This window comes from Leptosomus discolor, chromosome 1 (assembly GCF_034619465.1).
Source record: "Leptosomus discolor isolate bLepDis1 chromosome 1, bLepDis1.hap2, whole genome shotgun sequence".
Classification (NCBI taxonomy): domain Eukaryota; kingdom Metazoa; phylum Chordata; class Aves; order Leptosomiformes; family Leptosomidae; genus Leptosomus; species Leptosomus discolor.
The window spans coordinates 134,185,651-134,199,646 of record NC_141391.1 but is presented as its reverse complement, the minus strand read 5'-3'; the positions used below and the strand labels follow the sequence as shown (position 1 = coordinate 134,199,646).

General features: G+C 42.3%; 1 protein-coding gene across 2 annotated transcripts in view; it reads left to right on the top strand.

Annotated features, from left to right (window-relative positions):
• Nucleotides 1-13,996, top strand: part of TEAD4 (TEA domain transcription factor 4) — a 48,950-nt gene that overhangs the window by 21,220 nt on the left and 13,734 nt on the right. For both annotated transcript variants that reach the window (XM_086465118.1, XM_086465126.1), the window contains 5 exons: nucleotides 2,794-2,928; nucleotides 5,915-5,958; nucleotides 8,274-8,329; nucleotides 9,053-9,183; nucleotides 10,147-10,320. In XM_086465118.1, the coding sequence (XP_086321244.1) occupies nucleotides 2,818-2,928; nucleotides 5,915-5,958; nucleotides 8,274-8,329; nucleotides 9,053-9,183; nucleotides 10,147-10,320 (516 nt within the window). In that variant the 5' untranslated portion in view covers nucleotides 2,794-2,817. The remainder of the gene's footprint in view (nucleotides 1-2,793; nucleotides 2,929-5,914; nucleotides 5,959-8,273; nucleotides 8,330-9,052; nucleotides 9,184-10,146; nucleotides 10,321-13,996) is intronic.

The following is a 13,996-nucleotide window of genomic DNA, read 5'->3' as shown; positions in this document are numbered from 1 at the left end:
AGTGGACAGCTGTTAGTATGTGCTTCCTCTTGGCTGTTTGGGCAACTCCTTGCTAGGCACCAGAAGTGGACTGTCTGCGAGGGAACTGTTGGCACTCAGTCCTGACCAGTGCTGAAGTGTATGCATCTCTATTGCAAGCAGTGATTACCTCTAAGTCACGACTGCACCCCCCGCATCCCATCCCCAGCTCCATTTTAGAAAACGGTGTTGTGTCAGTCATTAGCCTGTTTTGTTTCCAGCTGCTTTGATAAAGAGAAGGAGCCACAAATTACAACTATCTAATTCAGTGCTTCTAGGCAGGGCTGCCTAAGCTTGAAACCTGTGGTGCTGTTAAGTGATCAATTCAGATGGAGGCCTGCTTGAGAGGCAAGTTAGAGTGAATAGGAAACAACAACTGCTCAGGTTGTTAAAAGATTTACTGCAGCTTATATCTGTAACCTTGATTCCGTTCCTTGCATGTCACAGCTCTGCAATTTGGCATGATTGAAAAGCCAGTCAGCCGAGCCTGTTTCCACTTAGCACACAGGAGCTGGCCGTTTTTGTTCTCCGGGAACAAAGGTGTCTTAGGGAGCTTCATGGAGCCATTGGTTGTTCTTCTTTTACACCACCCCAGGCCATGCTGTGAGCTCTGCCCAGCTGCCTGCAGTGAACCATTCCCCAGTACCAGACTGTTCCTTTCTGCCTGCAGAGGCAACTCTGTAGCACTGATTCAACTCATTTACTTCTTTGCTTTCACTAGTCGTTTTCATAGAGCAAGGAAATAGAATCACAGAAGCTGTTGCCCTTCTTCCAAGTTCCTGCTGATAGCAGTGTATTCTTCTATCACTGTTCATTTTCCATAGCGAGTATATGTTTTCATATTTATAGCCTAGAGATCAGAGCAGCTACATGCTGACTTTTCAGAGCAATTACCGTAATACTACTGTCTCCACACAAATTGGGATGTCTTCTCTAAGTGTGCACTGTGCCTATAAGAGATAAAGGTGGGAAAGTAGGATAAAGCTTGGAAAAAAATCCGTTCCCAGAAGTCAGTAGTTTCCCATGTCCTGGGTGGCTAATAGATATGCCCTCTACTAAGGAAAAAGGGGGAAATTGTGGTGGTATTATTATTATGCATTTTGAGAATAATAAAAGAAAATACAAACATTACAAATATTTGGTAAAAGTTTTTGTTGCTTTCTTTTTTTTTTTTTTTTAATACTGGAAACATGATAAAAAATATAGAACTGTTAGCTGAAAGAGAAAGGAGATGTTGTTTACAAAAACATGCTTTTTCCAGCAGTCTGTCAGACATTTAAATAAAATAGAAAAGACAACAGGGGTTAACAGATAAAATCATTTCCCTTCTTAATTGTTCATTTATTTTTTTTACTTCAGTACTTCCACAAATAAATGTTTCATCCCCATAAACTCAGTTAGACAAATGTGATTTTTCCAGTGAGAAAGTAAGGGGAGGAGAAAACCCCTCTTCTGCAAAGGCAACTGGGAAATGGTCCTTATGTATGTCAAGAAAAAAAGATAAAAGAATCCTTACCATTAAAAAATGTTGTAGTTAATCCTTAAATTCTTCCCTAAAGCATCATTTAAACTGGATTCTGAAAAACTTTCCCATAGCTTTGAGAATCTTAGGAACTTTCTCAGCAATTAAAATGTTTCCCTTCCATTCACTTGAATGGTACTAATAGGAAACACAGATACTGTAAAAAAGAAAATATGTAAGTTTTGCCCATTCCTACTGATTATGCTACTTAAATGTTATAATTTATTCTTGAGCTTTTGTTATGCCTCCTCCAGACGTTTTAGTGTTAGACACATCAGAATCCCTGGGCTTTGAACTCAAGAAAACGTTAAAGACAGTGAAGGGGTTAGAGAGAACAGACACCCAAGGGTGAGAACTTTCTGCATTTCAATGAATGCAAGTGGGAAATCAGAATTTCTGAAGAAGACAGCAACAGTGTACCTCTTTCAGCAGTTTCTCCAGCCATGAATTCATCTGTGGCATTGCCTTTATAATTACAATGTCACAGATAAATGTGGAGTGTTTGAAGGATGGAGATTAATTGTAGGGAATGTAGGAGGAAAGGCAGAATGTGGGGAAGTGCTTCTGTTTGTTTATTCCTTGGAAGAAGAAATGAAGAATGCTATTTGTCTTAAGCATATATCAGACCCCCTAGCTGTTGCACTGTCATTGCCTGTAAAAATGTGTGCGATTCCACAGCCCTGTTAAAATACAAAAAGGAATGTCCTTGCATATGTGCCCTGGGAAATTATTAAGATTTCCTGTTTCCTCAGCGATGGGAATAAAGTTTATTGACTCTACCTGAGACTAATGCAGTCCCAAATTGAGGTAGTATTTTTGCAGTGATGACAAACTGCTTTTGTGAGCTTGTTTATAGAGGGCTTTTTTACTTAGCAAGAGTCTTTCCCATTGAATATTCATACCAATGATTATAAAACAAAAGTCAGTTAGGGTTGCACTTTCCATAACAAAACACTTCAGCTGTACAGATGAAAGCCTTCAGACAGAAGAACTAAATGCTTAGCAGTCTCTAAACCAGTGATCCTAGCATTTCAGAAAGGGTGGTTAATCACACCTGAAGCCATACTAATGGGTGAAACATATGCTTTGAAGAGTTCTTAGGACAGTTATTGGTGAGTCTGCTGCCTGGGTTTTTAGAGATGCTTGCTCCCTGCAAAGCAGCTGATGAGAATCACGATTATGTAGCATTAGACTGGGCAACTTGTTTATCATTTTAATAATTCTGTTTTTTCTGTTTCTACTCTTGCCCATAGGATCAGGCAGCTAAAGATAAAGCCATGCAGAGTATGGCTACAATGTCATCTGCTCAGATTATCTCTGCAACTGCCTTCCATAGTAAAATGGCCTTGCCTGGTCTCCCACGACCAGCCTACCCTGCTGTTTCTGGGGTGAGTGAATCCACGTCTTGGAGGAGTTGGGCTGAAGACACTTGAGCATTTGAGGGGGTGTTTGGACCTGCTCAGGAAAATCTTGAAAACATCAGAAAGAATGGGTCAAAAGGCATTGTCTTTGTAGAACACATCTGTCATATGGCTTCAACAGTTTGGGTCTGTTTCTTTGCTCACAGTGATGTATAACAATAGTTTCATTATACGCTTTTTTAAAAATGACACAAGTGAGAGAACAATCAGATCCTTTGGGTTCTCAGATGCCTGAAATATTTTTAGGTGTCTGTATCACTTTCTTAGTCTAGGATCTTGTTCGATTAAAACCATTTGGGCCATCCTGACCCTTTCCCAAGCTTATAATTTCCAAGCTTGTCCTAAGTGCTTAGATCACAAATTGATGGCCCTTATATAAAATCCTTAATAGAGGCCTGTCAGCATCCCCTAACTTTTGAGTTAGGCCTAGTGAGCTTCTGCTGAACATGAATTCCTGCCAAAACACTCCGGTGGAGCTCTCCTGGGGAAAATGGTGCCTCCAAGAGAGTGAGGATCATTAAAACTTTGGAGATGGAGGCACAAGGTACATAAATAGTATTTAACATTAAAAACTACTATTGGGTCAGTTACGTGCATGTCACTAGTAGTAGTGTGGTTTTGACATGTTTAGGAGGTTACTTGATAGAACCCCTTGGGAGTCAGTTTTGAAAGGTACAGGAATCCAACAACACTTTTTAAGGAGGAAATCTTAAAGGCATAGGAACAGGCCATCCCCATGTGCTGGAAGATAACCCAGCAGCAACGAAGACCAGCCTGGCTGAATAGGGAGATCTGGCTTAAAATCAGGCAAAAAAGGAGAGTTTATGGCCTCTGGAAGAAGGGACAGACCACTCATAATGAGTACAAGAATGTTGTTCGATTATGCAGGGAGACAATTAGAAGGTCCAAAGCCCAACTAGAAGTTAATCTGGCTTTGGAGGTAATGGGTAACAAGAAAAGTTTCTATAAATACATTAACAACAAAAAAAAGACCAGGGAGAGCCTCCATCCCTTACTAGATCCAGGAGGAAATATGGTAATAGAAGACAAGGATAAGGCTGAGGTGCTTAATGCCATCTTTGCCTCAGTCTTTTGTAATAGGAACACTTGTAACAGGGGAAGTCAGCCTCCCCAAGCCAAGAGACAGGGGCCAGGAACAAAATGTGTCCCCCCACAATCCAGGAGGAGATGGTCAGTGACCTGCTGCTCCACATCGATGTGCACAAATCTATGGAGCCGGACGGGGTACACCCTAGAGTGCTGAGAGAACTGGCAGGGGTGCTCACCAAGACACTATCCATCATTTATCAGCAGTCCTGGCTGACTGGGAAGGTCCCAGCAGATTGAAAGTCAGCCAGTATAACACCCATATATAAGAAGGGATGGAAGGATGATCCGGGGAATTACAGGCCTGTCAGTTTGACTTCAGGGCCAGCGAAGCTGGTGGAGGAGATCATCCTGAGTTCCATTATGCAGCACATGCAGGACAACCAGGTGATCAGGCCCAGTCAGCATGGGTTTATAAAGGGCAGGTCCTATTTAACAAACTTGATCTCCTTCTATGACAGGGTGACCCGCTTGTTGGATGAGGGAAAGGCTGTGGATGTCATCTACCTCAACTTTAGTAAGGCATTTGGTGCTGTTTCCCACGGTGTTCTCCTAGAGAAATTGGCTGCTCTTGGCTTGGATGGGCATATGCTTCGCTGGGTGAAAAACTGGTTGGATGGCCGAGTCCAGAGAGTTGTGGTCAATGGAGTTAAATCCAATTGGCGACCGGTCACAAGCGGTGTCCCCCAGGGCTCGGTACTGGGGCCACTCCTGTTTAACATCTTTATCAATGATTTGGATGAGGGGATGGAGTGCACCCTTAGTTAGTCTGCAGATGACACCAAGCTGGGTGGAAGTGTTGATCTGCTTGAGGGTGGGGAAGCTCTACAGAGGGATCTAGACAGGCTGGATCGCTGGGCCAAGGCCAGTTCCATGAGTTTTGATAAGGCCAAGTGCCAGGTCCTGCACTTTTGCCACAACAACCCCCAGCAGCACTACAGGCTTGGTCAGGGAGGAGTGGCTGGAGAGCTGCCAGGCAGAGAAGGACCTGGGACTGTTGACTGACAGCCGGCTGAACATGAGCCAGCAGTGTGCTCAGGTGGCCAAGAAGGCCAATGGCATCCTGGCCTGTATCAGGAATAGTGTTGTCAGCAGGAGCAGGGAGGTGATCATTCCCCTCTACTCAGCTTTGGTGAGGCTGCACCTTGAGTACCGTGTCCAGTTTTGGGCCCCTCTCTACAAGAAGGACATTGAGATGCTGGAGGGTACAGAGACGGGCTACCAAGCCAGTAAAGGATTTGGAGCGTGTCTCATAGGAGGAGCGGCTGAGGGATCTGGGGCTCTTTAGCCTGGAGAAGAGAAGGCTGAGGGGAGACCTTACCACTCTACAACTACCTGAAAGGAAGTTGTAGTGAGGTGAGGGTCGGTCTCTTCTCCTTAGTAACAAGCGATAGAACAAGAGGAAATGGCCTTAAGCTGCACCAGGGGAGGTTCAGGCTGGATATTGGGAAGAATTTCTGTACTGAAAGGGTTGTCAGGCTTTGGAACAGCCTGCCCAGGGAGGTGGTGGAGTCACCATCCCTGGAGGTGTTTAAGAGATGAGTAGATGTTGTACTTAGGGATGTGGTTTAGTGGTGTTGGTAGAGCTAGGACACATGTTGGACTTGATGATCTTGAAGATCTCTTCCAACTGAAACTGTTCTGTGGTTCTATGATTCTAAGAAAACAAAGACCAGTCAGCACCTCCACAAGGATGAAACCAGTAAGGTAGAAAGAAGAGATATAATTCAGTCATATTTTTAAAAGTCTGTGAGCTTTCAGTTTCTTTCCTCAGAAAGGAACAAGCCTTGCTTTTCATCTCTGTCCTAAGATTGATGAGCTTTGCCTGTATGTTGTTCTCTTGCAGTTTTGGCAAGGAGGTTTGCCAGGCCAAGCTGGTTCTTCCCAAGAGTGAGTATTCCTTCATGTGAGCATCCAAAAGCAGGTGCTTCTGCTGCTTCCTCTATGCTGCCTGAGGAACACCATTAGCTATCAGATTTATAAAATGTTAAGACAATGTAGTCTTTGCTCTCAGACAGATTACCTGACTGTGGATCTGAGATTTAAGGTCCATGGTTGAAGACAAACTTGAGAGTCATCAGAGAATCTTAAATAGATAAAATTCTGTGTCTTCATATGTTACCTTCAACATGGATTACACCTCATCTGTCCCATGACTCAAGCAGCCTAATGTGGGTTATTTTAGGAGCTTCTGAATCTAGCAGCCTGATAGAGGTGAGGCTGCTGCAGCTCCATGCTCCCAAGTTCAACCACTATCAAGGCTGAGCATGTATTTCTGGTTGGTGCACACACAAATAATGCATATACATTGCACATACATACACATACACATGGCTGGCTACACAGAACAGCACAGACAGACAATGCTCAGCACTCACACAAATACAAACAGCCTCATCCTGTACCCCTTTCTGGCTGATAAGGGTGAAGGTGTGTTAGTGGGAAACATACATGCACTGTGGATTCGTCCAGCAGCTGCCCCAGGATCCATTGTCTCCCTGCCTGCTGGCACGTAGGCAGGTGAGCCCCTGAGGCCACAGCCCCACTCCAGTTGCTGATGCAGGGCCTCTCTCACACACGCACACGCACAAACACTCACACTGTGAAGCTCTCCAGTAACTGGGATTAGATACACATCTTCACTTTCACTGGCTTGCCTCCCACAAAGATAAGCATACACACACACAAACTCATCTCTCAGTTACCCTCCAGAGTCTACAGTCTCTGTCACTTGATCTGAACCTCTGGTCCCTCTAAAAGCATCCTTAGCCCTGGAGAGACACACAGCTGGCTCCAAAACTCTCTGCTTGCTGGCTAGTCTGGCTTGATAATCAGTAGTGATCATACCCTCAGTTGCTGCTGGCACTCCAGAAACACACACACACAGACACAGAAGTGAGAGCTCCTCATGCAGGAAAACAATTAGAAATAGAATTTAGTGAGAAGATAGGACAGACTGCACTGACAAGGTGCAGGGCATGGACAGAGAACTGTACTGACCTTCTTACATGTGACTGGCACCTTTTATCACCATATTCGCCCTAAATGTCCCCATAATAAATCTTGTGCAATCCCAATATGCTCTTCCCTTGCCTTCCATAATGTGTCCCATACCACCTAGGCGGTAACACCCTCAGTTTATAAGGTGACTGGTTTATAAACCTCCCAAGCTGACTCACTAGGTTTGTTCCACACCTGGCCAATGAGGCCAGTTGCTCTCCTGTGACAGCCCTGGGAGAGGCTGGGGCAGCAGATCTGTTTCTCAGATGGTATTACTGGGGCTCCCCTGTTCCAGTGTGCAGATGAGCCTTTGATGGGCTGATCATTCTCTAGTGATGGCTCTGGGTGTAGTTCTGTCAGAGTATCGTTCAGGTTGCTCTGCCTGCCATTGTTGCTCTCTGCTTCTTTGTATGGAGACACACTTCTTATCACATACCTAACAGGAGCAATTTGAGCCAACTTAAGGAGAAGCAGCTGGAAGGGAGTATGTTCTTCACCCAAGCTCTGTGTTGTTGCTGTCTTGTGGTGCTACAGCTGATGTTTGTGTTTTTTCAATAAAGACATACTCTTAAAGTACTTTTGGGGGAAAAATGGCTAGTAAAAGAAGGGAAGCCATCCTTGGAGAAATAAAAAGATTTTATGCCTTTTGCTTGAAAGTGAATGAGGAAGTATCAATGTGAGAGGTTCTTTTAGAAGCTTGAAGTATCTGCCATCCCTGATATCAGATGATGTCTCCAGATCCCGATTTTTCTTACAGTGGTGTTAAAATGGAGCTGAGCTGTCTTGAAAGCTAGATTCAGTTGTGGGTGTTGAACATCTCTGAATCTGGACCTAAAAGTCTCAGAGGCATCCAGCCCAGCGTATATCCACTTGTATAAATTTAAATCTATCTGTGGTTGAAAGGAAGGGATAAACAAATGGGCCCCAGTGTATTAACAGGCTGATAAAGATCTCTGAATAAGAAGTCTGGAGGGAGAGCCTGCTGAGCACCTGCAGGGAAACCTTATTCAGTCTGGTCCTGGCCCCTTACTGGTTTTTGACTCTCTTCGTCACCTGCCTACACAGAAAGATAATTTCCCAAAGATGCTTATACCACTTTCTCTCTCAAGAGAAATAATTGATCTAATTTGTGCAGTTGGCCAAGGATCTTTGTTTTGTTTTGGTTTGTTTTTTTGTTAACCATTTCTCTTTGTCTACTTCTGTAGCGTGAAACCTTTTTCTCAACAACCTTATGCTGTACAGCCTCCACTGCCATTACCAGGTAGGTAAGGAAATGTAGTTCCTTGCTTTGAAATTATAGTCTAACTTCAAAAATAGCCAACACTTTAAAAAACATTTTTACCAATCGAAACATTATTTCCCCTTTTCACCCATTCCCATCCTTTTACTGAGAGAGCTGAAGCTTTTAAATTTTGTTTTATTTTAAAAAACATTTTTTTCCTGTTTTAGGTTGGTTGCTTTGGGGTTTCTTTTCCTCCTGGCTCAGCAGAAAATAAAAGTTTACGTATCTCTACCGTTCTTCCACCACGCTGTGTGTACTAGAACACTGTTTTCCATCATAACATGATTGCCTTCCCAATTTCTCGTTAAGTGGAATAACAAATGTCTTTTCCTTCTCAGTTTGTCCATTTTGAAAGGTTAATGGTCATGCTTTATTCTGATACTAAAGCAGTTTATTTCACTGCTCATTTATGGCTCAATCTAGGTCCTTTTAAAGTTGATTAACATGTTCTTTTCTGATGTAAGAAATAGGTAGATTGCCTTTTACATCATTACCAACCCTAACAGTGCTATCTTAGCAGAAGGTAATTGACAAGCCATTTAGATGACAAGTAGAGTGAGGACCTTGTGAATGATATTTTTGCATGATGATTGAAATCATAAGAAAATGTAATTAGTCAGCTTTGACAACAGGTGCTCTACTGGAAAGCTATTACCAACTTTTCTCTTTCTGAATTTTGTTATATAAATCCTGTGTGCTTAGGGTTTGAGTCTCCTACTGGCCTCTCGCCTTCCCCATCAGCACCAGCTTGGCAAGGACGAAGGGTTGCTAGCTCCAAACTTTGGATGTTAGAATTCTCTGCATTCTTGGAACAACAACAAGACCAAGACACTGTAAGATACACACCTGACTCCCACTCCTCATTAATTTTTGGTCTTCAAGTAGCTTCTGTTCATCATGGATATGTTATACTACTCTATGTATATAGAAATACTTGCTTCTTTGCTCTAATGAGAATAGAAAGTCATCTTTGGGAAACGCAAGATATCCTTCTCTTAGAGGACAGAATTCCCTATAGCAATATAGCCAGCTCTGTGCCTTGTGCTTCTGGCCTCCCTTTCCAGGGTCATGGATGTTCACGTACCAGAGCACAAGGCACTGAGGTCGTAAGGCAGTGGTACAGCTCCTGCCGGGCTGTTCTAGCTATCCCATTCAGCCTTGGAGGATAGACCCAGAATCAGACAATTGTAAGATCACATGAAGCCATGTATTTCTCTGGTGTGCTGAGAACTTAAATTTGGGGGCAACTGGGATGAATTTGCATCAATGTGTTTCCATGGTGCCACCTATAAAATGGAAGTAGTAAGATTTGCCTGTCTCACTAACCTTGTGATACTGCATCCTGAGATGTACATTGGTGGTGTGCCATTTCCTCTGTCTGAGATAGGAAAGTTCAGAAAATTTGGCTGGTACCATGCTGTGGGATTTCAGGCAGCTGTTCATAGGACAGGAGCATTGATGTTTGACTGAGTGACCTGTGACAGGTAACACTGTATCTTGCGTTATTTCAAACTATATAGCAGCAGCATGAGGAAATGGTTTAGGAGTGAATATAAGGAAAAAAACAACATTAATGTTTCAGTAGAAGTAAGAAGCATGGATGTATTGACAGGAAAAAAAGAACAGCCTGAGCTGGTGTTAGCAGGGATATTTCTGCTAATACTTCTGCTTTTTTAGAAAGTGCGATCAAATCTTCAGTGACTTCCAGTAGTCTTCTGTGAAGAACAATGAATGTTCAGTATGTACTGAATGGTACTGAATGATCTCCTAATTCCGTGTTTTATCTTTTCTTGCAGTATAACAAACACCTGTTTGTGCACATTGGGCAGTCAAGCCCCAGCTACAATGACCCCTACCTCGAGGCAGTGGATATCCGACAGATCTATGACAAGTTCCCTGAGAAAAAAGGGGGCCTCAAGGAGCTCTTTGAAAGGGGGCCAGCTAATGCCTTCTTCCTTGTCAAATTCTGGGTAAGGGAAGAACTGTTTGTAAGGTACTCATTTGCCTTGAAGTTCTTACTTGAAAAGCAGTGGCGTCGCTAGCTATTAGAAGACTGCTGCCTCCCAAGAAATTTTCCTGTGCAGGCAACTTAATACAGCCACGACTGTCACTGGAGATTTCTTTGACTGCATAAGACAGTCATTATGGCCTGGAGCAATGTCGTCTGTAGAGTTGTTCTTGAATAGTGTCTGGAGATTTTATTTGCTAATGGTGACTTGGGCCCTTTAAAATTTTTATTTATTTGTAAAAGAAGAATTCAGAGGAAATTATTCTCTGCGTACTCTTACATGTTCACTCCTCTCAGTGTGGAGTAACTTCTCAGTCAGAGGCAACATTTTTCCATCTCTTCTCCTATCTCATTAGTTGCATTTTGTGTTATCCAAGTACTAATAATTTACAAATGCATATTTACTGCAGGCACAAGGACAGACAAAAGATAAGAGAGACATATAATGAAATTGGATTATGCTGATTAATATATTACTGAAATGACTTCTGGTAAGTTGGCAGAAATCAGCCTGGCAAAAGCCTACTCACTCAATTTGGATTTTTGTGAGTTAGCTGAAATTTGCAAAAATCTGTGCCATTCTGCTTCAGAGTATATACAAAATAGTTTTGGTGATCAATATTATCATAGGTATTTAAATTTAAAAGATTAAAAATAATAGCCGCTTGGGGCCGTTGCACGCTAGATGGCTGAAGGAATGTGTAATGGGATGTGGAGCCTTTCACCTTGAATTTTCCACTTACAATTCAGCTGCAGGTTAGGAGTGAGATGATGAGAAATGAGCTTTCATATCTCGTACTCTTCATACAAACTAGCACTAGAAAGCCTCTTAACTGGAGAGAAGGAAGAGTTAACTTTCAGGAGAAGGAAGAGTTAACTTAAGTGCCTTGAGGTGCAACTTCCCAGCTGTCCCAAGCCTAGCCTTTCCAGAACTGAGCTGTTGAATGTTGGCTGGTAGTCTGCTGTTTAAGTGTCTGGTGCTTAGAGCATTAGTTGCTGGTGATTCTTGGAGAAAAACAATTTTACTGCCCACAGACTGTGTGCTACTGAGCTGGGCCCCTCATGGGATTAGCCTCTGTCAGAATACAACAAAGCCTGCTTGGAAAGGTTGAAACAGAAAACGAAAGACCAGCCCTGTTCTGGGTGGAAGAGAAATACTTGGGAGACACAGCAGCACCTTGCTGAGAAAGATATCCTTTGACAAAGTCTGTGTAGTGATTGCCCTACTAAGAACTATCTGGAAAAAGAAACAGAAGTGTGATGTGACAAAAGAAAGTAAAAAAAATAAGAGGGGCTAGCTTCTAAGAAATGGTCCTTGGAAAAGTAGGAGCTGTGGGAGCTGCTTCCTGCTGTGGGGTAGGGATCCCAGGAAACTCTTCATATCTAGGTGAAGAGCAGTGGCTCCTGTGTGGTATCAGTCTGAAGTGCTTTGGAAGTTTTCAGGAACCAAAAGGAAGAGCTTAGAGGGAGACGTTATGTAGAGAGAATAAAACACTTGGAATTCCATGACTTAAGGAGAGAGAAATCGTAATGAAATTGTGATCTAGTGCAACTGTGATTTTATTTATCAAAACTGTTAGTGTGCTTTTGTGCTTGTGGGGTTGGGTTTGGTGATTGTGTTTGTTTTTTAATATCAGAAGGATAAATGTGGCCTAGGCATCATGTCAGACCAACCTAAGCTAGGCCTTTGAAGGATTTACGTAGTGGGATGTCAATAAGTTGGACTCTTTCTGGGCCCACATGAAGTGACTGGTGTTCAGACGGTATCAGCTCACTGAAATTTGGCTTGCATAAAGAGATGTGACATAAGATTTGAAACACATTTAGTACAATGTATACATGATGTCCTGGGCCTCTGCATCTGTACACTTATAATGACGGTGATATTTCTGGGCTTGGTTTAGTATTTTGACTTTCTGATTCTTTTTTTTGGTACCCTTGCGTTGTTGAATCCCATCTGGAGTTAACATCAGGTTTTATTGATGGAAACATTACATGCTGTCACTTACAAATAAGCTAAGTTTACAAATCAAGTCATTGATTGAATGGAAGCTTCTAAGGCTTTTAAGAAGTAAATAGTTTGGTCTTGTATTTTTTTTCTCAGTGTAGACAGTAGTAGGGGATGAAAACACCATTCCTGATGCCGTATTCTGGACGAGAAAGGATTAGGGCACTTTTATGATTTGCGCTGTGTTTCACAGGAGTACTTACATTAATCCTGTTGTAAGATTTCAGCTAGGATCTCTAAGGCAATACAACTGAAGCAGTTAGAAAGAAATTTCTGTTCCATAAAATTTGGACATTTTGAGGAAAACTCCAGACCTTTTTGTTGCAAAACTTTGTATTCAACATGCCTGAAATACTGTGGTAATACAGTCTTACACTTAAACAAAGCACGTGAGCTGTGCCTGTAATGTACTGTGCTACATGTGTCATAGGATTTCCTGAGTTTGATGTATTGCAATAGATGTGTGTAGTGCAACCCCCTCCCCAATAAACACTTTGCTCAGGAAAGGCAATGTGATTTAAGAAAACAGTTTAACAGAAGAAAACTAGATTTCAGCTGAGATTTTTATACCCCTCCTCATTTTTATACCTCTGTAACAATACATGCTAGGGTGCTTTTTCATTTTGCTGCCTGATTGCTCTGGACAGCTATACAAATACACTGTTGGTGACCAAAGATGTGTTGGATAAAGCAATTAGTACACTGTTGAATTTACAGCATCACTTCAGGATAAAAGTGTTATCCAAAAGTAGATTACTGATAACCTTAACCTTGATGAGTAGAGTTAAATACTTGAAGGGGTGTTTTAAGGCATGAAGATATGATTGATTTTTCAAAGATTCTGAATTGCAGTCATGGTTGCAGGTGATAAAGACTTAAAAAACCAAGACATTGAATAAGTTGGTTTTGTATACATGTAGTTTTAGGCTTGAAGAACCTGAGGCAGGAACCTGCCATTACTGCACTAAGCATTGAATATATCAGATAATCTATTGTGTGCCAGAAGCCTAACATTAAACACCAGGGTTGAGGTTTCTTGACATCACTGATAACACTTAGGATGTAGTGTGACTGAGAAGGAGATGTTCATGTTTGTTCAATGGTGCTTTAAATTATTTATACAATAGCTAAAAGTTGATTAGTTTGAAACAGAAGAGTGTTTGCAATTCTTCCTTTATTTTGGCATTGGGAGTTTGGTACAATGAATTAACTCTTGGATTTGGATTGGCAGGTTGTGTATGACATCTGTGTGACATTTCTCTGTGCTCCAAGTGCATTCTAGTGCACGACAATGAATGTGAGATGTTAGCCTCCCCCCACATGGGCAGTGGAAGCTCTGCTCTTTTGCAGTGTAATATTATCTCTACCACCTGTTACTTGAACCCCATGAACTCCTCCTATATGCATCATTATTAATAGTTTGGGGAAGAGGCGTTTTCAGGGCTTTGCACATTAGTATAATGGTGCACTTGCATCTTAAATAATTCAGAAGTTGTGAGACTCTGGTACTTGCAGAATTTGTGAGACTCTGGATGGAAAACAGAAGGAAAGTGACAAACCAGGAATTCAGGACGGGCAGTGCTTTGTCCAGAGCAGCCATCTGCAGAGGGGTAGATCAGGGGAATTGCTT